The following is a 26,359-nucleotide window of genomic DNA, read 5'->3' as shown; positions in this document are numbered from 1 at the left end:
TAGGAGTTATTTAGTGGTGATTGTAAGCTCATATTAACCTGCTCCTACTTCTAATTTTCTAGTTTTTAATACCACCCTTGCTTTATTCCTTTTCACAGCAGTGTTTCTTTATCTCTCTCTCTCTCTCCCTCCCTCCCCACTTCCCTCCCATTTATACCCCACGGGCATCTCTGACTGCAAGAGTGTATGAGGGGCTTTGAATAAAACATGATGTGTTTTATTCAGAGCCCCACACACACACACACACACACACACACATACACACACACAGACATGCCTATACTCATGCTATATAGACATAGGCTGGGGGATACGACAATGTGATATCCATTTTGTAATAAATTACAGTCACAGTACATTTTGCTCACATATTACAATTCTCAGCAGTGCAATTCTAACATTGACCAACTCCAGTAGCTGATTGTTAAACTGTCTTTAGAATTTATTTTTGTAGACATTAAACATGATTGTCTACAAAAGTGAATTATTTTTTCAGAGTTTCTTTTTTTCATTGTTCATCAGCATGATATATTGTGCTATATATCATGTGATATATTATCGTCAGAGCATGATGAAATTGCTTACTGTGTATGCTCTGTTTCTATGAGTGTTAGTTTTTTGGGAGAAATTTTTACTCGGCAAAATTATGTTCTCAAAACCTCTTCTAGCGCCTCAGAAACCAACAGACCGGCTCTGATCACTTCCTGTGTGTTCCATTTCTGCACTGCAGCTGCACTCCTGAGATAAAGTCTGTCCCATTCTAGGGCAGCATAACAGCAGTCATTTAAGGTCTTTAAAGAATAATTGCATGTGTTCTTCCCAGAAAGAGGCAATCCCATAATTCAGTGGTGCAAAATTTTGTAGAACATGACACTGTCTCTGAGTGAGGAATAAAAAACATAACCTGTGATATACATCAGACAACTGTTCTGATATAAACTTTTAATATCAGTGCATACAGATTTCTTGTATAGAATCTGGGTTTATTAGGATCCAACTGCTATGAAAATTGTTACAGATACCAATATTTAAGAAGCTAAATAATCAGATTGCTTATAAAGCCTAATGAACTAATATTATTTTTATATAATAAAAAAAATTATGGTCAAATAACCCAAAGTCAAATAACCAGCAATACATATAAAACAAACCGCTTATAACTTATTTTATGACTTTTACCAGCAAAATTTTCATTAGTGGCAAAACTATCTAGATTTTTTACTCAATGGTCAAATAGTATGTGATTGCACCTTCCAAATAAACTCTCTCTCTCTCTCTCTCTCTCTCTCTCTCTCAGACACACATACATACACACAAAATTACTTGGAGTCTGTTTTACTGTTTTCCCTGTGCCCTTTGTGGTTTATCAGTAACATGACAAGCTGTGTTTTTGTCTTAACTTTGACAGAGGAAAGAGAGACAAGATTACTGATGTTGATCATTTTTACATTACAGCATGCCCCTTTATATTTTATTTCTTACCTCACTATCATACATATATTTTTCCTATAAAACCTTTCTAACCTTTAGATACATACCCACACTGTATATTTGTTGGCTGGAAAGATAATTAGCTAGGTAATAATATAGCATTGTTTCATATCTTTTTATTGCATCATAGCTGTGTAAGGACAGTGATGGAAAACCGGCAGTAAAAATAATCGCTTAATAGAATAAAAAATAATCCGCATTGCAGGCATCCTTTAGTATTTCAGTGTGTCAGTGTTGGACGAGGAGCTTAACTTCCTCTCTCTTTGCTCTAAAAACAGAGTGCATTAAATGCAACACCATCTGAAAAAAAGCGAGGGTGTGAGATTGCTTTAGTGCAGCTCTAAAGGGATTCTGGAAACTCGATGATTGAGAAGAGCGATCGGCTTTTATTCCCTCATCACAGCCGGGACTCTGAGGATGAGGAAATGTCAGCCATGATCCCAAAAACAACACATCATCCCTACATGAGAGAGAGAGAGAGAGAGAGAGAGAGAGAGAGAGAGAGAGACAGAGAGAGAGAGACAGAGAGTGGGAAACTTTGTTACATGCCAGATGATTAGAGGGAGAGTTAGCTAAAGCTGCTAAACCTCACTTCAATAAATCTGGCTCATAAAATAGATCATTGATGAATTCTACATAGACATTTATCAGACATGACATGAGTTTAAAAAAAAAAAAAAAATTGGCATTATAGTACTCTAAATGTTTATTAAGTTGGTAGCAAGCAGCTTAAACACTCAGAACACTCATAATTGGAGGCATTAAAGTATGATGCGCTGCAGGATCAGCCTGATACATACACTCTCTATTTCTGCATTAACTCTTGTGTTGTCTTAAGGGTCAAAAATAACCTGCCACTATATTTAACAGCAGAGAAAATGAGTGGTGTCCACTGATTAAATGCAGTCTTTCTGCACGGTGAAGAGGGAAAACACAGAAATTCACAAAGTTTGTGATGAATGACAGGTTGTTTCATCATAAATAGATTTGGAGTTCAATTAAGCTGCTTTATTTTAGGGTCTTAGTGAAGCCGGGTTATTTTTGGACAGGAGGAGTATACGTAATGTTAAGACTACACAAGACTTCAAGTTACATCCACTGTTTTGTAACAGAACACATCATGAAAGTTTTATCTAGTCCCCAAGGACACATTCTTGGCCATTACTATGAAGCTATGAAGCTGCCGCCATAGTAACTAGTGACTACTGACTTTTTCACTGGGCTCTATTTAGAAATATCTCTCCTATTAATTCCCTCCACAGACATTTAAAATAATTCCTGAACAATGTGTTTCCAGCCAAAAGAGCCAGCTGTGAGATGAATTGAGACCTTTGTAACAATATTTTACAAAGGAAACAAAAATGCTTGACAAACAGGGCAAAGGTACAAGAGTGTGTACTTAATAACATAACGTAAATGAACTACTGATCCCTTGTTCCTGATGTGTGTGTGTGTGTAGCAATATTTTACATTTTATCACCATACTAGCAAATAAATAACTCTTAAATGCCATGCTGTAGCGGCTGTCATAAACAGCGTTGTGTCGGTGGCCTGGATATCCAGATCTAGTGGCTCAGTCTTTTACATTGGTTTCACATAATCGAGAAAATACTAATCACAGGTTCCAGGTTTCTTGGGACAACCTGTGTATATTAGAATATGTTGTGCACATCAGCAGGAAATGATAAAGTTTATTAATGCTACTCTGCCTACTATTTTTAGTATTTTTTCCAATATTTTTACTATCTAATCAATTCTAATATTACTAATGCTAGTATTTTTAGTATTTGCAAGATACTTAAAAACTGGTGATGCTTCCATAGTACTATGGTGAAATATATTTAAACTGATTTCTTTGTTACTTTTAGTGACCCCACTGCCTAACACTGTGTGTGTGTGTGTGTGTGTGAGAGAGAGAGAGAGAGAGAGAGAGAGAGAGAGAGAGAGAGAGAGAGGGAGAGAGATTCCGTAGTAGGGGTGAAACTCGTGTATCAGTTTAGGGCTCCAAATATCCTGGATCTGTATCTGCATTTGGATTTAAATCTAAAGTGGGCTTGGCCTAAACCTAAACATTTTAATTTTTTAATTAGAGGCATTAAAGTATGATGCGCTGCAGTATCAGCCTGATACTATGAAGCTGCCTCCATAATAACTAGTGACTACTGCCTTTTTCACTGGGCTCTATTTAGAAATATCTCTCCTATTAATTCCCTCCACAGAGATTTGAATTGAGACCTTTATAACAATATTTTACAAAAAAAATGCTTGACAAACAGGGCAAAGTTACAAGAGTGTGTACTTAATAACAACATAAATGATCCGTAAACTTAACTACTGATCCCGTGTTTCTGATGTGTGTGTGTGTGTTTCAATATTTTACATTTTTCCACCATTTTTCCACCAAAAAAACAGAGGTAGAAATGCCAGTACTGTAAGCATTGTCTGTGAATTCTGGCTCTGACAGTTCCTCAACCTCAGCTACATCACTCTAGTTTATAATTGATGTCAACTAGAGATGTGAACTGGATTGTTTTTAATTCCACTCATACAGTCATACAGCCATATTTTATATTTCCCACAAATTAACAAACTAGTAGTCTAATTTAAACCACTGTCACCTGTGACCATGCAGTTACTGGATGTAGTTAAGGATGAAATAAAGAACGATGTAAATGCATGACATAGCTGTGCACTTTCTTGGTCTTGGTTTGTTCTGTGAGCTTTATATCTGACTGAAAAAAGGCAAAACCATCTGCTCACACATCATTTTTGCTGCATCTTGGGGGATCCCAGTCTTGTTGCACACGTCCAATCTCAACCAGATGCTCCATGAACCTTTCTGGCAAAGCTTTCTTAAAAAAAAAAAAAAAAAAAAAAAAGAATAGTGCATCTCCCATTCCTATCTATGTTTGTATCTGTTTAGAACACATTATCTGTTCATTCTGAATAATGAATTCATCTTATGTTACCTCCGTAACTGTGTGTGTGTGTGTGTGTGTGTGTTTTCAGGTGCAGTCGGCGCTCCACTCCAGGGTGTTGAAGTGCGAATCGTCATGACAAACATAAGCAACACCACCATCGCTGAGGGCAACAGCAAGCACACACGGGTACTTCGTTAACTCCCTTTCCCATAATGCACTTCACTAGCCACACTAACTATGCCTGTCTGACTGTGTGTGTGTGTGTGTGTGTGTGTATGTGTATGTGTGTGTGTGTGTGTGTGTGTGTGTGTGTAGGTAAAGCCTGGGCTGGAGGGGCGGGAGGGTGAGCTGCAGGTTCGAGGCACCTCTGTGTTTCAGGAATACTGGAATAAGCCACAGGAGACCAAGGACAGCTTCACAGAAGATGGCTGGTTCAAAACCGGTACCTGCTACACACACACACACACACACACACACACACACACACACACACACATATATATATATATATATATATATATATATATATATATATATATATATATATATATATATATATATATATATATATATATATATATATGTATGTATGTATGTATGTATATATATATATATACGCACAAACTGATGTGTAAATGTGTTTACAGTTAGAGACAGGGATGTACAGTTCCTTTTTAAAAAGAAGCAAACCTCTTTTATCTGATTTTTAACCATTTTTGCACACATGACGTCTATATGCTGGGGGGCTGGGGTTAGCGTTAGGTTTACTCAAACCAGAGCACATACAGCCTCCACCCTTAAAAATTCTAGCAGAAAACAGTCCGAATAGATTCAGAAGCCAGTTGCTTTTCAGTTAGACTACTTTTTTATTTCTACAATTATTTTTGCATGTATTAACCCTATATGCTTTATGGCTGGGTTTAGGGTTATGGAAAGTAAAGCAAGTATAGCTTCCAAACTTGAAAATCTAGCAGATAACAATACTAATAGCTTTAGAAGCTAACTGATGTTTCTGGAAGACTACTATTATGATTTTTTAAAATATTTGTATGTATTAAGCTCTTGGGTAGGGATAGGGTTACAGAAACCGGACTGTGTACACCTTCCATACTTAAGATTCTAACAGATAACCATGCAAGTAGGTTTGGAAGACAGTTGTTTTTGTTGTGGACTAGTTTAGCTCTGAAACATGGAAAAATTTTTAACAAAATTTTTTAACAATTTTTGCAAATATGACATTTATATGCTTGGGGGTTGATGCTAGGCTTAGGTTTATGCAAACCAGAGCACGTATAGCTTCCAGGCTTGACATTCTACCAGAAAATGATGCAGATAGATTTGGAAGCCAGTTGTTTTTCAGGTAGACTTCTTTTTTTGTAAATAATTTTTGCATGTATTAAACCTACAGTTGGGTCCATAAGTATTTGGACAGGTATTTGACACGATTTTTTTACAGAGTCCCTCCATTTTCACGGGCTCAAAAGTAATTGTACAACTGACTAATAAGCAGTTTCATGGCCAGGTGTGGCCTGTTTCCTCCTTATGTGTGTCATGACAAATTAAAAAAAAAAAAAGCTCTGGGGTTGATTCCAAGCATTGAATTTGCATTTGGTAGCTGTTCATGGACTTTCAGCTTTAATTCAAGAGGTTTAACAAAAATATTGCATTAACTGTTTAGGATTTACAGCCATTTTTGCAGTCCTTCCATTTTCACAGGCTCAAAAGTAATTGGACAAACTAACGTAATATTTTAGAAATATTAGGATTATTTTTAATACTTGGACTCAAATCCTTTGCAGTCAATGACTGCCTGAAGTCTGGAACCCATGGACATCACCAAATGCTGAGTTTCCTCGCTTGAGCTGCTTTGCCAGGTCTTTACTGCAGCTGCCTTCAGTTGCTGCTTCTTTGTGGGTCTTTCTGCCTTCAGTTTTGTCTTCAGTAAGGGAAAAGCTTGCTCTATTGGATTGAGGTCATCAGACATTTAAGAACATTTAATTTCTTTGCTTTAAGAAGCTCTTGCGTTGCTTTTGCAGTATGTTTTGGGTCATTATCCATCTGTACTGTGAAGAGGCTTCCTATCAGATTTGCAGCATTTGACTGAATCTGAGCAGAAAGTATAGCTCTATACACTTCAGAATTCATCCTGCTACTTCTATCAGCAGTCACATCATCATTAAACACCAGTGACCCAGTTCCATTGGCAGCCATACATGCCCATGCCATAACACTGCCTCCACCATGTTTCACACATGATGTGGTATGCTTTGGATCACGAGCCCTTGCTTTCCTTCTCAGAACTCTTCTCTTCCTATTATTCTGGTCAGGCTTTTTTTTTTTTTTTTTTTTTTTTTTTTTTTTTTTTTTAAAAGCAAAGTCTAATCTGGCCCAAAGTCAAGGCCAGTGTTCTTGACTTGGCTAGATGTTGTGAAGGGGTTTTTCTTTGTCAATGAAAGAATTTTGCAATTCTTTTGGTGTTGCTGCACTCGCCAGTGCATTCCTTCTTTTTAAGAATGTACCAAATTGTTGATTTGGCCACTCCTAAAGTTTCCACTATCTCTCTGATGGGTCACTTCACATGCATTGACACCTCTTTGGACCACATATTGAGAGTTCCGTGAACAGCTGTTAAATGCAATTTCAACGCTTGGAATCAACCCCGGCCTTTTTTTTTTTAATTTGTCGTGAAATAAGGAGGAAACAGGCCAAACCTGGCCATGAAACTGCTTATCAGTCAGTTGTACAATTACTTTTGAGCCCGTGAAAATGGAGGAACTCTGTAAAATAAATAAATAAATAAATAAAATGGATGTAATTCCTAAACAGTTAATGCAATAATTTTGTTAAACCCTTTGAGTTAATGCTGAAAGTCTACACTTCATTCACATCTTTATTGCTTCATTTCAAATCCATTGTGGTGGTATACAGAGGCAAAATTACAAAAATTGTGTCACTGTCCAAACACTTATGGACTTGTCTGTATATGCTTACGGGCTAGTGCTAGGATTAAGGTTATGGAAAATAAAGAATGTATAGCTTCAAAACTTGAGAATTTAGCAGCTAACGATAGTAATAGCTTTAAAAGCTAAGTGATTATTATGCACACTGCTTTGATGATTTTTTTGATGATGATAGCCATTTTTGGATATGTTAAACCTATAGGCTTTGAGGCTTGGGCTAGGGTTGGGGTTGCACAAACAAGAGCACATACAGCTTCCAAACCTGAGATTCTAGCAGAAAACAATCCAAATAGATTTGGAAGCCAGTTGTTTTTCAGGTAGACTCCTTTTTTATTTTTAACATTTTTTTTTTGTATGTATTACCCCTACAGTATATGCTTTAGTGTGCCACATACAGCCATGTCCTAAATTCAAATGTCCAAATGTTTGTTTGTGTGGATGCCATGTGCTCATAAGTCATTTTTCAGCCCAGGCTTTCAAATCCTTTATTATGGTCCTAATTGTAATTAATGGTAATTTTAAGTGCTTAAGTATTTTTTATATCCATTACCTCACTTATGTAGGTCAACCACCATCTGTCTCTTGTGTAGAAAGCTCTTTGTTTTTTCCAGTGATCATAACGACAGAGAATTTTACATGTGGGCAACCTCATATTTGGACAAAGGGATCAATTAAGTTATTAAAGACTGAGAGACATATATAACAATAAAAAAACGATTTTGGAAATTACAATTATTTAAAAAAGTTCTTATAAGAGGTAAGTAGTTCCTCCTACTGTTTGCTTGAAAAAGGTCAATATTTGGGTGCAGTGTTTATCATATGCAATGATGTGTAATTATTCTTTTGAAGGGTGCCAATAATTTTGCATTTGACTGTAATATGATATAGAGGAGAGAGAGAGAGAGAGACAGTGGAGAGGGGTGTGTGTGTGTGTGTGTGTGTGTGTGTGTGTGTGTGTGTGTGTGTGTGTGTAATTGGCTGAGGGGCTGTGAGGACAGAGCCACAGTGTGTATGCGCTGCTGTCACACTCCATTACACACAGCCACACTGTAATGAGTCACAGTGCAATCAGCTCCCTCCAGACCGTGTGTGTGTGTGTGCGTGTGTGTGTGCGCGTGCATCCTTCATGCTAGTTCCATCCTCCAGTCAAAACTCAGGCCTGTTAGTGTTAAGACCATGGGGAAAGTAAGAGAGTGAACAGTGAGGCTCTCCCGACTGCCTCTCGATGCTCTGTGTGCTCTGACTGTATGCGGGTCGAGCTCAAAGTGTTTAATGGTGCAAAATATTCCATGTTTCAGAGCTCATATCTGTCAAAGCTGATGATTACTGGCTCAGAGTGATGATTAAGTCAGCTAAAGTGTGGCAGAGAAATGACTCATATTACAGGCTGCCTGCATATGTATTACATGGATACAGTAGGCTCCGAATATCTGAGTCTGCTTTCAATAACTGGTTTTATTTTATCAGTCATCAAAAACTAAGTCAGAATTGCAAATATTTTCCAAACATAATTCCTCAGTAATATAAGTGGAGTAAAATGAGCTCTTATCATTTGAACACAATAAAGGAGCATTCTAACGGAGTCAATAGCGAGTATTAAGCTGGTGGAATATTTAAAAGAAAAAAGAAGTTTGCGCAAGAAAGACACGCTGGTTTCAGTTCTTATGAACAGAACAGAATAAACACAGAGTCTTCTGTTCGGAGACTTCCCCTGTCTGTGATTGGTCCAAATATGAGACGAATGCTTGCATCATGGCAGGGAGCAGGAGTTTGAAGATTACACACAAACTCACTTATACCACCTCCAACTCTGTCATTGTACCTCTGCTACTGTGTCTTTTCTAACTGTTGAACATCACAGGGCAGATATGTTTGTTTTCACACACACACATGATTTGTCTCTATAATCCACAGCACAGAGAATGCCATCTGTCTGTCCCAGGAGACCGGAAACGTTTTTTAAAATCTTTTGGCTGTGGTGTGACCTATCAGAGCCAATCAGAGTGTCTTATACAGAAAACTGCAAGCGTGTTTTATTGTCTCTGGTTGGAATGTTACAACGAATCCACATCTTCTGTGATAGTCTGTGAATCTCACCTCAAACCATGTCACGTTCAGGTCTGACAGTTGTGACACTGTATGGGTGCTTTCACACCTATTATTCCATTTGCCAAGTCAGAATCAGAGTGAAATTGGTACTTTTGTTTCATTTGCTCTGGTTTAGTTAACACATAATTAACCATAAATAATAAACCAATTATTGGTGAGAAAATGTGGAAACTCTTTAGTTTATTCCACAGAAATATGATGAGGGGAACAAGGTAAACATACCATTGCCAAGTGCACGTAGAAATCATAAACATTGCTCTATCACAGATAACATGGAGCCAGTGCTAAGAAAATAATTAGGTAGTTATATGAATAACTACTTTAAAACATTTTGTGTATCACATCCAAAATTTATTTTGTTCATTAGTCCAAAAATCCAGAACACATCACAATTCTGCAATGTAGCATTCGGCATTTACATTAAACACTGCTCGCAATCCAAAATACACACCATGTGTGTTTCAATTCCTGCATTTAGGTCAGTTCAGCGTCAAAACACTTTCTCACTGCAATCCGGTTTATTTGGAACTGATTCATTCTCACCTGCCCAAACAAACCGAATTAAAGAAGAAAACACAGCAGGGTTCAGTTCAGACAGTTTCACATAAACTCTGTATATATGAAAGCGTCCTGTGAAACACTGTTACCTATAAACATGGAGATGGTGTTAATATTATTTCTGAGCCACACGGTGCTAGTACTGCAAGCTTTCTTTATTTGTTGACAACATTAACCTTGTATCTCTGGAGGAAATTTAGACACCAGCAGTTGTGTACCTTGCAATATTTTCTCCCAAATAATTATTTTGTTGTCAGTCTTTTTAATATTATATTAATTTATATTTTTTACAATTATATTATTTTAATGTCAGTCTAAAAGTGTGACAAGAAAAGGAATTTCTTTCACTCAACCCACTGAGTAGTAGTGCTCTAATAACAGACTGGCTCAAAGGGTTAATTGGGTTTGATTGCAGTGAATATCAGTAGGTACTACAATTCTCACCAAGGCTCCCCCCATCACTTCTCCTCACCTGTCTCCTGTCTCTGCAGTCTGAAATATAACACCCTCCTCTGCAAATCTGCTCCCATTCTCACCCTTTTTATTTCTGCCTTTCACCCTGGTGACAGAGTGTGGTGTGTGTGTGTGTGTGTGTGTGCACTGCACAGTTAATCAAATGATAATCGAAGTTATGGAGCGAGGGATTTTGATTCATTTTTCATGTAATACTCTTCAAAAAAAAAATCAGATTTGGTTTTTTTTTCTTTTTCAAATGCGCCATTTTCTTTTTTGGGTAAAATTTGCGTATAGGGTCCCATCTGGCTTGAGTGTCTTTAGTCTTCTTATGATGCTGCTAAGAAGAGCAATGCAAGAATGTCTGTTGAAATCCAAAAGCATTTCTATTTCTATTTATGGATTTTCAAAGCATTATTATAAGAGTAAAATTGTATCGTTTTATGAATACAGTTCTTATAATGGTTATGTATATGGGATAAAATATAGCCTCTATTCATCACTTTAGGTTTTTTTTTTTTGTGATAATCATAAAGTATGATCTGGCATACATCTATGATTGGTCAAAGCATTTTTTTTTTTTTTTAACATTTACTGTCTAGTGTAAAATTCACCATGTCTCATGGAGAGAGAAAGAGAGAGAGATGGAGTGGAATAGAGAGGCAAAGTTAGAGAGAGCTACAGATGAAAACGTGAGGCAGGGAGAAATGCGATCAATAAGACTTGTGCGTACCCGCCTCTGTCTTTAATCGTGTGCGGGCGGCCACTGGCTCTGACTGGCACCTCGAAAGACAATCTGTCACTCTGTTGAGCGCTCACTTTTCGCCGCACTCGTTCGTTATCATCGATTTTCCATGTGTTCTTTAGCGTCATCCTGTCTCTCCTTTTCTCTCAGTATTTCCCTCTCTCTCTTTTTCTTGTCCTTTAGTGCTGATTTTTGAGTCTCGCTGCACATGCACACTGCATGTGAATTGATAGTCTGAATACTTTTTCAATGAGGAGTTATGAATAAACGAGCAAGGTATTGTGAGGTTGCAAGTGTCGAAAGGCTGACTAGTGTCAGGGTGAAAAAATGCAGATTACAAGTAATAGCCATGTAGTGCTGACCAATCAGGTATTGGTGGCAAGTTGATGTTGTAAATGAGGGTCGGCGTGAAAAGTTCTAGCACTTTCTACCACCCCCAACTGTATGCTTGCAAAGACAACAATAATTATTGCTCAGCAGAAGGGCTCTGAGAATGTTGCTGATCCTAGTGAAATGAAAGTCAGTAGCTGACTTTGGATATTATGAACATTTAAAATAACAAACAGATAATAGAAATAATCATCTGTTAATAGTTTCATTGCAGTTGCAGTGTGAACATTCAACTTTCACTCTGTTTGGCTTCCAGTAGCCAATCAGAGCAAGCCTGTGGGTACAATTAACAGTCATAGGTTATGTGTAGTGACCAGTACAAAAATAGAGGAGGCGGAGCTTACTATACCTTCAGTTAATCTAGTCTAGCACCAAAATCTATTACTGAAAACTTAACAGACTGTTCATTCCGTTTCATTCATGTCGACGTTTATTTATTTCATGTTCTTTATGTAATGTCTAATGTACAGTAAGTGTTCAACAGGACAAATTACTTTTATGGAATTATAAAGTGAGTCAGATTTAGATTATGTAAATTTCCTCTGTGTAGTTCATGCCTCTGAGGTTGCCAGATTTGCCTTGAGTAGAAGTGTCTGAGACGGGGTTTCTCAACAGCTTCTAGACTGCCATCTTTAAACACAAGCACTTGCCTTTAAGCCTGAAAAATATCCATGATAGAAAATGGGGACTGAAGAAGGAATTTGTTTTTTTTTTCCCCTTTGCTGTCAACTGTAATGATATTGGAGAGAGATTTGAAATAAACAAGAATTTAAATAAACTCAAGATTCTAGTATATTGCTAATATACAGCTGCTTGAATAGTAAGTGTTATTATCACATTAATCACTTCAAATTTGGTTTAATTTAACATAATGGCTTCCACCCTCATTATTCAGAAACGTGTAAAATAGCACTTGATCCAGCACATCCTGTTATGTTTTACTGTATTTATTTATTTTTTATTTCAGGCGCCAGGCAACATTTACTTGTGCACACTACTTAATGAAGCCACAAGATATTAAATAGTATTCCTGTGCAGTGTGTGCGTAGAATACGGGCTATTTCTATCATGCTTTAATTTTCGAGTTGTCAGATTAATAATATAAAGTTTTGTTAATTTCTGTAAAGAAATTGTGCCGACAGGTTACAGGATAATTCTGCGCAATCCTTCGTCTGCTATGCTTAAAGCTCACTTTAAGTTAATTTCTAACTTTATCCATAAAAACTCAAGATAAGAAATGCCTCTGATTAAGATGCTGTGTCTTGCACATTTCCATAATATTTTATCTAATAATCTAAATTTTTGTCTATCGTAAGTCTATGGAAACGCATTTGTTTTTTGTTTTTGTTTGTTTGTTTTTTAAGAGGTCAGAATAAATGCAAAATTCTTTAATATTGTATATATTAAATTGTGTCGCTTCTGATTTACAAAATGTATCCTGTATTTTTACTGCAAAGAATATATATGTGCTATATAACCAATAGAACACCTTTTGAGGGGGACAAAAAAACAAGTGACTCCATTTAGTGAACAGATATTTTATGTATGGATCGTTAGCTTTTGTTAGAGTTTTGTACCGTGTAACTTCTGAGCTTCAATCTGAAAATGCATTATTTATTATTGATTGTCTGGATATGTATACACAGAGAAAGAGATAAAGGGAAAAGAAGAAAGTGTGAGCTACAGAAACTGAGAGATCATGGGTAGAGAAAGAGGAAGAGCCCCTTTCCCGGAATGAATAACGCGCCGGGAAACAATAAATAAATAAATATATAAGTAAAGGGAGGGAGGGCACAGAGGAAAAGCATTAGCAATTTTCCAAATGCTGCTCGCGCATACTTATGAATAATGGAGGCATGCTAAAAGTTGGCCGTGCTCGACCAAGCACTGCCTGGGGAGTGCGCATTAGACCGAGGGCTCATAAATAACCGTTGTGGATGAAGAGCGGAGGAGCGAGGAGGGGAAGGGAGGGAAGGATGTTAACTAGCTGCTCCACCACTCCTCTCTTGTCTCTGAGTGGAGGTCAGACAGTGGCATTGGGGGAGCGCCAGAGACAGATGGGCTCAGATTATCGACCGTAGTGTGTGTCCTGTTCTTCTGCTCACTCTGGTTTTTAGTATTAGTAGTAACAATATTGTCCCCATGGGGAAACGTGGATTTTACGTGCATTGTGCTCATGTGGTGTTGAACAAAAGACCACAAACCACAGATCACAGATAAGAAGATTAACAGCAATAATGGCAAAAAAGATCGCATGCTAAGACATACAGTACCAGGGCAGTGTCACCTAGCACACCAGTCTCGGTGTATTACTCTTTATGCAAGTCATAGCTTTCTGCCAGTTTAAGGAGAATCAGCAGTTCGGGGGGAACGTACTTATCAACTGTTTATTCTCTTCTCAAGTAAAAAAAATAATAATAGCCATCTTTCAACTCTAGTTACAGTCACAATGTGCAGCGAAGCTAGAAATGTGGTGCCCAATATCATGTGAAATCATGCAAAAATCATGTGACTGAAATGCTTTAAAGGTGCATTAGGTAAGATTAGCTTTTTCTCCCGCAAGACAGTTAGGTGGGTTCAAGATTTGAATATATTTTTTATTTTTTTACTCCTTGAACTCACTCCCACATTCCTGGCCATATTTGCGAAGCTGCTCCCAGCATTTTGGGTGACTCGTAGAGTGTCTATAAAAATGACTGACAGGAAGTGCTTCCAAACACAAACAAGCCATCCAGACCAGAAATCTGTTTTCCAAACAGATTTTCTCAGCAACTATAAACTTTTGCTAAGGCCACGGCTTAATCCATTGTTTTTTTTTTGTTTTTTATCATGTTCTACATATCTTCCAAGTTATTTGTACAAGTAAGGAATAAAAAAAAAAAATCAACTATTGCACCTTTATTTATTTATTAGCGCCATTAACCTTCAGTGCAAAATGAAAAATTTGTCTAATTTAAGTCCTAATGTACTGTGTAGGCTTGTGTTATGAAAGACTATCCTCTGCTGTTACTGAAAATGAGTGGAGAGCAAAATCTGCAGGTTCTGAGGGTCACAACACATTACTGCTCCTACTGAGTCCAGACAATTTTAAACTTCAAACTGTGTACAGATAATTTTCAGTGGAAATCTGCCCAACTTGGCAGCCATGCCCTATACTATCTTTGAGAACTTTTCAAAATATACCATTTTAACAAATAGAATCAAAAGCTTTTATCAAAATTCTGAGTCAGAGGAGGGTGATACAGCCAAAAACGTGATATCACATGACACATTGTCATTCTGAGTGACTGTCATGAATGACCGAACTGAAAGTCTAACTGATCTGTCACAAGTTAGCTATCCAAACGAGCTTGTAGTCATCTGCAGTCCTTCCATTGAAAATGATGGGCTAGGACGTGTTAGAGAAGCTAACATTAAAACAAATTTCTTGTTTGTCAGTGATGTTTATAATAATTGGTATAGCAATGGAATTTTTAGATTATTAGTATAAATAACATTACTGGTAATATTAATACTAGTTAATGTTTCCATACAGCCTCCTGATGACAAGATGACCAAGTTAGTAAAATAAAATCAGGAAGCTGTGACAGAATCAAAAACAAAAAAGAGCTAAACTAAACTAATTGAATCATTTTTTTGTATAGTAGTTTTGTATATGTATTTGAGATCCTCAGATACCCCTACATGGATCTGGGCTGAGTCTCAAATATGTCCTACGAAGCCCCAACTCTGAACATTACACTGATATAATAATTGCACTATCAATTAGACATTAGAATCAAAAGGAAGAAATGTTGGATGCTATCTTTCCTGGCAAATTAAAATTCAAAAATCCAAAAGCAGCTTTATTACTCAGCAACAGCTGAAATTAAATTGAGAGTAAATTTAGCTTTAGTTCTAGGTAAATTACACTATAGCTTTAGTATGTCGGCCAACAGTCAGTGCCACTCTCAGAATGTCTCACTGTGTGGAATTGCATCTAATTAAACATAATGTACGAGTTCACCACACTCATTTACTTCAGCTTACACTCAGGTTATAACAGCCACCGGGATGCTCAGCTTATTCAGAATAATTCCAATTAAATTCACTTTCCCTCTCTAAAGAACATCCAACGTCAGGAATGTTCTCCTGCACTGTTCGTCTGATGTAAGGAGTCTTGAGTTTTACAACATCTCCAACCTTTCAACCATTTCATGCTCTTTGTTTCCATGATTTGACATCCAGTCACTTTATATTTTGTGGTGCTGTATTAAATTATGAAACACGTTTAAAGTTTCTTTGGCATGTCAAACTGCCCCACGTGCTCTGTTTCCATGGGTGTCCATTTCCCCCAGCCATCCTGCAGCGATGCTCTGTGATTCCTGCTGAAGTGTTCATACTGCAGCTCTTCAGGCTTTCATTTTGTCTTATATTTTAAATTTCCCTGAGAATAATCTCAGAAGACATATTAATATGAAAATGTTCCTTTTGGATGGAAGACTCCTGAGTCCAATCCCCGGGTTCAGCATTACTGACGTTATGCTTGACAATGTCAAAACCAAATTAGGACTTTAATTTTGACATTTATTATTAAATTTTGACATTTTTTATGCGATTCTTGGCTACAGTGCCACCTTCAGGTCTGTAGTACTGAGGAAGAAAGTGACTGAACTTCAACATGGCTGCTGATATGTGTTTTATCTCTGGCATTCCATCCAGGATGTATTCCCTCCTCATACCCAGTGTTCTCAGGATAGGCTCTATGACCCTGACCATGATAAAGAGGATACTGAAGATGGATGAATGAATTTGAATGAAGCTAAACTGGAGGATATAAGCTTGCCTTACTTGTTAATTACATTATCCTTGTACAAAACTAAAGCAAACCTTCAGATACCAAACCAGCATTGGCTGATAGACTACATTTGGGGTATGTAGAAAATCCAGTTTATGAACTGTTCTTTTAAGAATGTAAGGAAGCCTTCACAGATTTCTGTTCACACCATCACACCATTCTCTCGCTCTGACCATTCAATCTCCCTACCTCCCCCCCCCTCCTGAGCATTACACCCCCCATGGGGCACCTTTAATCAAGGCAACATCTCCATTCACCCTCTTTTCCCGGATGGTTGCTACTCCGGCTTTCCAGTCCACAACACTGCCATCTGCTCATGCAAATTCACACTCAGCACCAGATCGAAAGCTATTGCTGGTCTTACACGATCGACTAGTTCAGCTATGAAGGCAGGTAGCATTGACACCAGATAGTCCAAGGTTTATCCGGTCGATAAAAAACATAACAAAAATCCATGTATTGTTGTTCTTGAGTTTTATTTGGGTAGCCTTGAAGCATAATTAAGAGTAGAGCGCACTCAACCGGGGACAAGGAAGCACTTCAGGATGGACTGTAGTGGTTTTATTGACTTGAATCAAATCACAATCCCCCTTGGGTATACTCCAACTCCACGGGCCTCCTCTCCATCCTGCCGCCTCTGCTCCAGAGTGTGTGATGAAGGAAAGCGGAATTTGGTTGGTCTGCTGTTGTCTCTTTGTGTTCTGCCTTTTTTTGGAGCCGGAGCACTTTACTCCCTTTAATCCCTCTGGCTAGAGGGATTGTTTGGGTTGCTGAATCCTGGCTCTCAAAAAGCTACTCTGCTAACGTAGAAACGTTTGTTTGGAAGGGTCTGTCTGTTTGAACACAGCTGTATTGTTGTATAATTGTGTGTACACGTGTAGCATTATGAAAATCTAACAGTGAAACACTCATGTTATTTATTTTATAGTGCTTTCACACCTACCTTGTTTGGTATGGACAAAACACGTTTTCTCTTTGCTTTGTTTTGACCAACATGTGAACAGTCCACCTATACTCTGGTGCACACCAAGCAACTAGAAGAAGAAGAAGAAGAAGAATCCTGCTCTGCCAGAAATCAGAGGGTCCAAAAAAAAGTTTGAGCTGTGTTTTAAACCTGGTGGCATAATGGGACTGTAGAACCTTTGAAAGTAGTCTGTTTTGGATATTAGGAACAAAAAAACACAAAGCCGTATCAGACATGCAGTGATGATGCTGCCAGGGCCAAGAGTGGATTGTTCTGACAGCAGTGGGCAGTCGGGGTCAGAGATGGAGCGAGGCTTTGTCTGACACCAGTGCGTGGCTCAGTGCCACTCATACATTAAGACTGACTGAAGCAGTGCCTCCCTTACAGCCCACTCACACACGCACACACACACACATTCACCTAGAAAAACATAGGAGTCGAACACTCCAACTACGTGACCTACTCTTTACTCAGAGTTTACTTTTCCTCTTTTCTGAGAATTTTCACTTGGAGGTGGACGGGTCTTCGTCGGTGTTGAGTGCACACGTGATGGTTTTGTGGAATTGAACCGCTTGCTGCTCCGCCTGTGTCACTTTCTCTTCCTACACCTTCTCACTAGAAATGAGTGAATGAATGATTGCTGCCTCCTGTGTGAAAAGTTCCACACCCTCCTGGATTGCTAGCTGTTGTGTGACTGAGAGGCCTAGCTAGTGGTAGGAATTTAACACGCATAAATTGGGCCAGAAATAATTTGCCAGAATGTGTTTTATTTATGTAATTTATATAATTTTATTTTACAAACTAGTTGTTCTGCTTGTGCTATACTGGTGTAGATGATGATGATGATGATGTCACTGAAAATATACTTAAGTGCATTTCTTAAATACTTATGTTCTTGCCCATTGTTACTGAAAGTTACATCTTTAGCTCTTGCCATGGTACTTGATAATCGGATTGCTTTATATGATGATTCTAACAGCAGCTCTGACAGTAGCTCTGGCTGTGTGGCAAATCACAAGTTTGTATTAATATGTTCATTCTAATATGTTATCATTTCTATAATATTGCTAGTTCACAAAGACTTGTATGGCAGACATTCTACACAATCTAAGACTAGTAATAAACAGATGAAGAATGTGTTATTTAACAAATATGCAGTCAAGCATTGTGTAAGGAGATGTTCGGTTAATATTTATGGAAGGAGTCTCCAGTGTCAGGGGTTTATAACAGCTATTCCTTTAAGCTTTCTGTCACAGGAAAGTCTTCAGGATAGAGAACTTTGTGCTTTCTGGTTTCTCAGTAACATGACAAGCTGCATTTTTCTTGTCTTCTTAACTTCATGCGAGAGAAAAAAAGAGAGGAACAACTCTTTATAGCTGCTAGAACTAACTTGTTTTACAGACGTTCCACAACATTAAATGGATCGAAAAAATAGATAAAAAGGCATGTCATTCTTTAATAAATAAAATTGTTAGCATTGGCAAATTGCTATGGATATAAAAAGATAAAACACTTAATTAATTTTCTATAACAGCATACCCTGTCGTTTTTTATTCATTGCATAGCGCAAGTGCAAAATTGTCATTCAGAATAATGTTCCATGTTGCAAATCAACTTCACATAAAATGTTTTTGTAGCAGGTTTTTGAGAATATTCATTTTTTGCTAGATTTTTCATTTTTATTCTGATGAATATGTATCATAAAGAATACAGTGCAGTGCTATAACTTCTTTCCTGCTGCAAATCTGGAAAGCTGACCTGGATTCATGCCTTTCACTAAGGATACCAGGAGCTGAGATTCATGGGAGATATGACTTCTGGAGGTGACGTCTAATCTTGATGTTTCTCAGCAAGCACGGCTACCCCGGTTATTAACATAAAGCAGTTACCCCCGTTACACTGCATTGTATTAGACAAATTAGATCGCTCTTTCAGAGCTCTTTCATGTAGTGTATTAATTACAAACTCAAAAAACAGTGACAAAAGGAGAGCAAAAGTTAAGGAAGATAAATATGATCAGAGCTGCGATTTTAGTCGGCGCTCGTCACGTATTCATCCTCATTAGTTCCTCTAGTGAGTTGCCTGCGATTGAGCGTTGACATTAATATTCATGTGTGTATGTACGTGCTTCACACGCTTTACTGCTTCTTCAGAGGGATCAATCAGCAGCATCTTCATTCATCTAGACAAGATAAGCTCATTTTAAGCTCTGCTCATGTTTCATGTGTGTGTTATTACTTTATACCTCTTTGATGTGATGTTGGGTTTGAACTGTCAAATAAATCAGAAGTTCTTTCATGATATTACGCTGTTCTCTGGTCAGGTCTCTTCATAGTCTAAGTCTAGAACCTCATCCTGTGTGTGAAATCACACCTTATTCACTGTTCCGTTACTGTGAAATACTTTACTTTGATTAAGCAGTTAGTTCGATTATTTTGAAAGTATACTAAATATACACCTCTAAGATAGCCTGGCATCACATCCAGGGTGTGTTCCCGTCTCATGCCCAGTGTTCCTGGGAAATGATAACCCTGAAAAGGATAAAGAGCGTACTGAAGATGAAGGAATGAACCCAATAGACCAAATATGAATACTAAAAATATTTAGCTTTAAATTATATTGAATTATATTATAATATATTAAATTCAATGAACTAATACTAGTATAGAACTTTTAACTAATTACTATACTATATTACATACATTTATCTATAATAGCATGAGAAGTGTTTATCACTTTTTTAGAATCAGACAACAAACCAAAGTAAGCTTGGAGTACTACTTTTATTTATTTGAACACTTTTTTGCAGTATATTAGTGTGACCAAAGGACCAGTGGTCTCAGTGGTTGTATCATGAGGTCAAACACTGGAGTGTAATGTAAGGTCTTGCTATACTTTAGAGCATTGGGATCGTTTTCACTGTAGTACCATTCTCCACTATTTTCCATCAAATGAAGTGACAGTGAATGCCATAGTGTGCTTCAGAATATAGACCAACTTATCGAGAAAGAAATTCAATGCTAAATATTTTTTAAATTCATTTTTAGATTTATTCAAGAATTTATTAAAAAAATACTATTTTTATATTTATTTAAACCACTTCCACATTTGATTGTTTAAGATCACATGTTCTGTTTTGGATAAATGACCCTTCATGTAAGCAACGGTTGTGTCATTTACACCATACTTGATTTTCATATATTTAATTATGTATCAATTTTCTAGTTAAAAAGTGTGCTCTTAAAATATTATGCTCCATGCAATTAATTAATTTTCAAGCGGTAGTAGAGTCACTCACGTTGTGGCTGAGTAAATTGTGTAATAGCGTTATAAATAAATAGCGTTATAATGTACATGCAATGCACTAGCTAGATTCTATTATTAAGCTTATTATTATATATTACACCATGTAGTTTGTATACCTAGTGAGAGTATATCTAGCCATTTGGGATTCAGCCTAAGTGTGTTGGAGTTTAAATTTAAAAAATTTGTGAAGAAAGAAATTGTGATGAAAACGGGATTTTATGCTGATTCCACAAGTTTTGAATTGAACTAATGTCAGCAAAAAGAAAACATATAATAAATAAATATAATCTGTTGGGAAGTGTCCAAACAATGTACTCTACTTGGTACAGAATACCCATAATTCTGTTTAAGGGTGGAATGTGTGACCCATCTAGTGACTAGGGTCATGGTTTGGGACACGCCCACTGCAGAATGTTGATGCTGGACTATATAATTAACAGTGTGTGGTTTGAAACACGTCCACTCTGGATTGATGATGGTGATGGTGTCCATATGGCCGATATTGTGAATATGGCAGATGGTTTGGGACACGATTGAGATGGTGTTCCTATATAAGGAATAGGGTGCACGGTTTGGGACACTTCCACAGTGGACTGATTATAAGCAAGATGTACAGTATGTGATTATGTTTAAGTTGCCTACATATTGAATGAGGCAGTTGGTTTGGGACACAGCCACATTTAACTGTTGATGGTGAGACATTTGTGATGGTGTTCAGGTAGCCTCTATGCTGTAGTAAATAGGGTTTATGGTTTGGGACACATCCACAGTGTACTGTTGTTGGAGAAACATTCAAAATTTATATAAGGAAAAGGCATGTGGTTGAGAACACCTCCACAATGGGCTGATGATAGACAGAAGTTCGAATTGGTGTTTACATGGCCTGTGTAGTGAATGGGGCATATGGTTTGGGACACATCCATAGTAGTCTGATAATGGCGATTTGACATTTGTGGTGGTGTGTGTGAAGAAGCTGCAGAAAAACACACGGGCTGCATATTGCGATGGAAAACTAAGTTGTTTACTCGATTCACAGATTCTGTTGCCTATATTAGTATGCTACATAGTGCACTTGATTCTTAAATGTAGGGAATGGTGAGTAGGGTGCCATTTGTTACACAGATGCACTCTGTTATTTGCATTCATGTCCAGATGCACAATATGCAGTGCACTCATGAAATAGCATACATGGTCTAGAGCAGGGCTTTTTAAACTTTGTGCAGCCAGGGACCCATTTAATTGTGAAAATAATAATAAAAAATAAATAAATAATAATAATAATAATAATAAATCACAGACCCCCTCAATACAGATTTATTCTATGAGCGTACTCCTTTAATGAACTATTCAAATATTTGGCTGCTTCAACAGTATACACAATCTTTTTGGCTGTATTCGGAGCAATATATATATATTTTTTTATTTCCACTACTTTATTATTTTTGTAATTAAAATTGTCATTAGATTCAAGTAGATAAAAGACAGAATGGACAGTCTGTCTAATAAATAAAGCGTGATTTGGTACACATACATGGCACACTGGTGATGGTCAGTCTTTTGACATGGTGCTTATTTAGTGATGATGGTGTGTATTTTGAGACACACCAGTACCTCCCTAGAATTCTAGAAGAAGTTCTCCGTATGTGCCCTTACAGAGAGTATGCTGTCATTCTCTCACACACACACACACACACACACACACACACATACACACTCTAGTGGGATTGTAACACCTAGAAGAACAGCGTAGCAGCTTGTCAGAGTGATGTGTGTGTGCACTGATGTGTAAGAGTGCTGGACGTAGAACATGGCCTCTGTCACACTGCCCTTTTCCAGAGCTGTCAACTCATCCACTTCCTGAGCTCAAAGCAAAATGGCCTGTTTTTGTTTGTATGCATGTCAGCGCATACCCTGAGCATTCAGATGTCTGCGTTTTGGTGTACATGTGAACCAGAAGGAAAGATGCTAAATTGTATTATTTCATTATCACTTCACTGTTCTGTACTCTATAGTATTCCATACACTTCACTGTTCTGTACATTTCAGTGTTCCGTACACTTTAGTATTCCATACACTTAAGTGTTTCATACGCTTCAGTGTTCCGTACACTTAAGAATTCCGTACATGTCACTGTTCTGTACCTTTCAGTATTCTGTACACTACAGTATTCCTTACACTTCAGTATTCCTTACGCTTCAGTGTTCCATACACTACAGTATTCTGTACACTTCAGTATTCCGTACACTACAGTATTCCGTACACTTCAGTATTCTGTACACTTCAGTATTCCGTACACTACAATATTCCGTACACTTCAGTATTCCGTACACTTCAGTATTCTGTACGCTTCAGTATTCTTTACGCTTCAGTGTTCCGTACGCTTCAGTGTTCCGTACACTACAGTATTCTGTACACTTCAGTATTCTGTACACTTCAGTATTCCGTACACTACAGTATTCCGTACACTTCAGTATTCTGTACACTTCAGTATTCCGTACACTACAGTATTCCGTACACTTCAGTATTCCGTACACTTCAGTGTTCTGTACGCTTCAGTGTTCTGTACGCTTCAGTGTTCCGTACGCTTCAGTGTTCTGTACGCTTCAGTGTTCCGTACGCTTCAGTGTTCCGTACACTTCAGTATTCCGTACACTTCAGTATTCTGTACACTACAGTATTCTGTACACTTCAGTATTCCGTACACTACAGTATTCCGTACACTTCAGTATTCCGTACACTTCAGTATTCTGTACACTTCAGTATTCTGTACACTTCAGTGTTCTGTACGCTTCAGTGTTTCGTACGCTTCAGTGTTCCGTACACTGTAGTATTCCATACATTTCGGTGTTCTCTACACTTTAGTATTCCGTACACTTTCCAGGTATCCACAGACTTTTGGCCACATAGTGTATGAACAAACAAATTCATGAGTTTAAAAAAAGATATGTTTAAAAATGAAATTGATAGAACACTACAAATGACCAATATTAGTACCCTGTTGCATATCTGTTGTTGGTAATTACAGCTTTGAGATGTCTACAGGAAGAAGCATCACTTGTTGAACCACTGTGGTTCAGTTTTGGCCCAATCCACTTGGCAAATCATCTTCAGTTCCCCGAGGTTACAAGGGTCCCTCTGATCGACTCGCAATTTCAAAATCTTACATAAATTATTAATGAGATTCAAGTCAGGAGAACGACTAGGTCATGCAAGGCCTTCTTGAGTTATTTTGGCTGTATGTTTTGTGTCTTGCGTAGGAACGAGATGATTGTGGTGTTATTGTTCTCTGTGTGAGTGTTGTTCCTGCTGCTTTCAGGCCGTCCTGCGACTCTTTTCGAGTGACTGGGATTTTCACACACAATAATCTCTAGCATTTACACAGATAATAATAACACATTTTTTTATGCTTGTAACTATGTACTTGTTTGTATTTATAAGTAAAGTCAAAAGACATTATGTCTGTAAATCTGAAGTGGAAATATGCACTGGAAATATTCAAATATTCAATAACAAAAATAAAAGTGTCTGAATACACATTTCCCCCTCACTGTACATGTTGGCTACTTCCAGGGCAAAATTTTCACCTTCCTGCACTAGCAGGATTTTGCCTGCCTTCCTCTAATAAGCATCGTGATGGCGTTGCAGGAAGCACGCAGTCCTCCACAATTGATTAACATCTAGTTCTGACTCCGTGTTTGTTTTTGAATCCCCAAATTCATTAAGCTTAAGAAATTCTGACGGATGATGGAAAAGAGATCCGTCCACCCAAATATGCCATTTGACTCAAATATGTGTCATATTGCAGAACAAAAATATGTTTAACACTGTTGTGCATATAGATTTTGTACTGTTGCTTACCTCCAAACAAGTGTTCAAAAGAGTGACGACGCATAGTAATTTATTAATTTATTATTTTATTGAAAATTGGTAAAATTACCTGCCAATAGAACAACACTGTTTCAGGCTTGAAATAACCTAAAATGAGTTTTATAGTAATAAAATAATTAAAAATATTACACAAATTTGTCTAATAATTCTTGCAAGGTAGATACATTTAGGATTATTACACATACAATGTGGCTGGTCATTTTGTCTTTTACATTTAGTGCAATGTACTATATAGCATAAAAATACTGTGTATTTGTCACAGTGTGTGATTTGAGACATAGCTTTGACAACTTTCGGTTGCATGTGTTGAACTTTCGGTTTGTTGTGTTCTGTGTTCCTTCGCTTTCAGCATCTGACATCTTTCCTTTAAACACGTCAGACTGGCGAGAGGGGAAAAAACAGGGCCGCCTGTGCAATAAGGCTTCTTATCATTTTAATTAGGAAAGTTGTTGGAGCGTATCGCCTTCCACCATGACAACAGCAGAGACAGAGAGACGCACAACCACCGCCTGCCTGTAACACAACTCCTATCAACATCCTTTCCACTAATCAGAGCCGAGCCTCCGTCTCACCTCCTGCTCTCCACCGTGCGCCCAGGTTTCTGACTTCTGAGAAACACACACACAGTGTCAGAATGTTGAAAAAGAGGCATGACCTGCAGGTTTAAAACTTCCTATGACCTTTGCATCCTCCGCAGAGCCATTATGGATCTCTTAATAGGCTGAATAGGCTCATAAATGCATGGCCACACTACAAACACACACACACAGACGCACACAGACGCACACATTTAGGCGGCTTATCTTCCCCCATGTAAAACAGTCTCTCATTCCCCCATTTCATTTCCATCAGAAGGGAATTACGAGAGTGTGACTGAATGATGCCATGCTTCGTTTGGGTGTGGTATTTAAACAAGACAAGGGGGGGGTCATTATTATTGCACATTCTCCTCTAGCCCATTCCCTCACTTGCTCCCTCCTTGCTTTCCACCCTGTCTCTGTCTATAGCTCTCTCTATTTGTCTTAAGACGCTCCCTTCCTCTTGTTCCCTCTCTTTCTCTCACCTCTCTGTTCCGTCTCATTTTCTCTTGATTAGTTCTGTCCATCTTTCTCTCTCTCTCTCTCTCTCTCTCTATCTCTCTCTATCTCTCTTTCCTTCAATTCTTTCTTTTCCTGGCTTCCTGTTTTCATCTGTCCCTGCTTCTCTTTTTTTTCTCCTTCACTTGATCTCTCTCTCTCTCTCTCTCTCTCGATTCTCTTCTACCCCATCTTTCCATCTTCCTCTCGACTTTGTCCCTGTCTCTCTTCCTCTTCTTCTTTCCTCTGTCTTCCTGTCACCCTCTGTCTTTCTTTTTTTTCTCCCATTTTTCCCTTTCTCTGTTTTTTCTGTCTTCTTAGCTTCCTCTGTCTATTCTATCTCTTCTGCTCTCTATTCTCTTTCATTCTCCCTTTCTCTGTCTTCCTCTGTGTTTGTTTTGATTCTGTTGGTGTCTCTCTCCTTTTCTGTCTCTCTTTTTTTGCTTGATCTTTATTTTTTTCCACACACACACACACACACACACACACACACACACACACACACACACACACGCGCACACACACGCGCACACACACACGCACACACACAATCATCCCCCCACCCCCACCCCCTGCAAGCCTATCAGAGAGGAGCAGCGGTGTGTGAAGAAATTCCCAATATCTAAATTTACACACTGTATCAATCTTGTTTAATAGACTG

General features: G+C 37.9%; 1 protein-coding gene across 3 annotated transcripts in view; it reads left to right on the top strand.

Annotated features, from left to right (window-relative positions):
• acsf3 (acyl-CoA synthetase family member 3) overlaps window positions 1-26,359 on the top strand; it is a 59,819-nt gene that overhangs the window by 20,164 nt on the left and 13,296 nt on the right. For all 3 annotated transcript variants that reach the window (XR_004577181.2, XM_034299420.2, XM_034299419.2), the window contains exons 6-7: window positions 4,501-4,598; window positions 4,728-4,854. Coding sequence is in view for 2 of the 3 variants with exons in the window: in XM_034299420.2 (XP_034155311.2) it covers window positions 4,501-4,598; window positions 4,728-4,854 (225 nt within the window). In the remaining variant the exon portion in view is untranslated. The remainder of the gene's footprint in view (window positions 1-4,500; window positions 4,599-4,727; window positions 4,855-26,359) is intronic.

This window comes from Pangasianodon hypophthalmus, chromosome 25 (assembly GCF_027358585.1).
Source record: "Pangasianodon hypophthalmus isolate fPanHyp1 chromosome 25, fPanHyp1.pri, whole genome shotgun sequence".
In the NCBI taxonomy this organism is placed as follows: domain Eukaryota; kingdom Metazoa; phylum Chordata; class Actinopteri; order Siluriformes; family Pangasiidae; genus Pangasianodon; species Pangasianodon hypophthalmus.
This window is presented reverse-complemented; position numbering and strand designations above follow the sequence as displayed.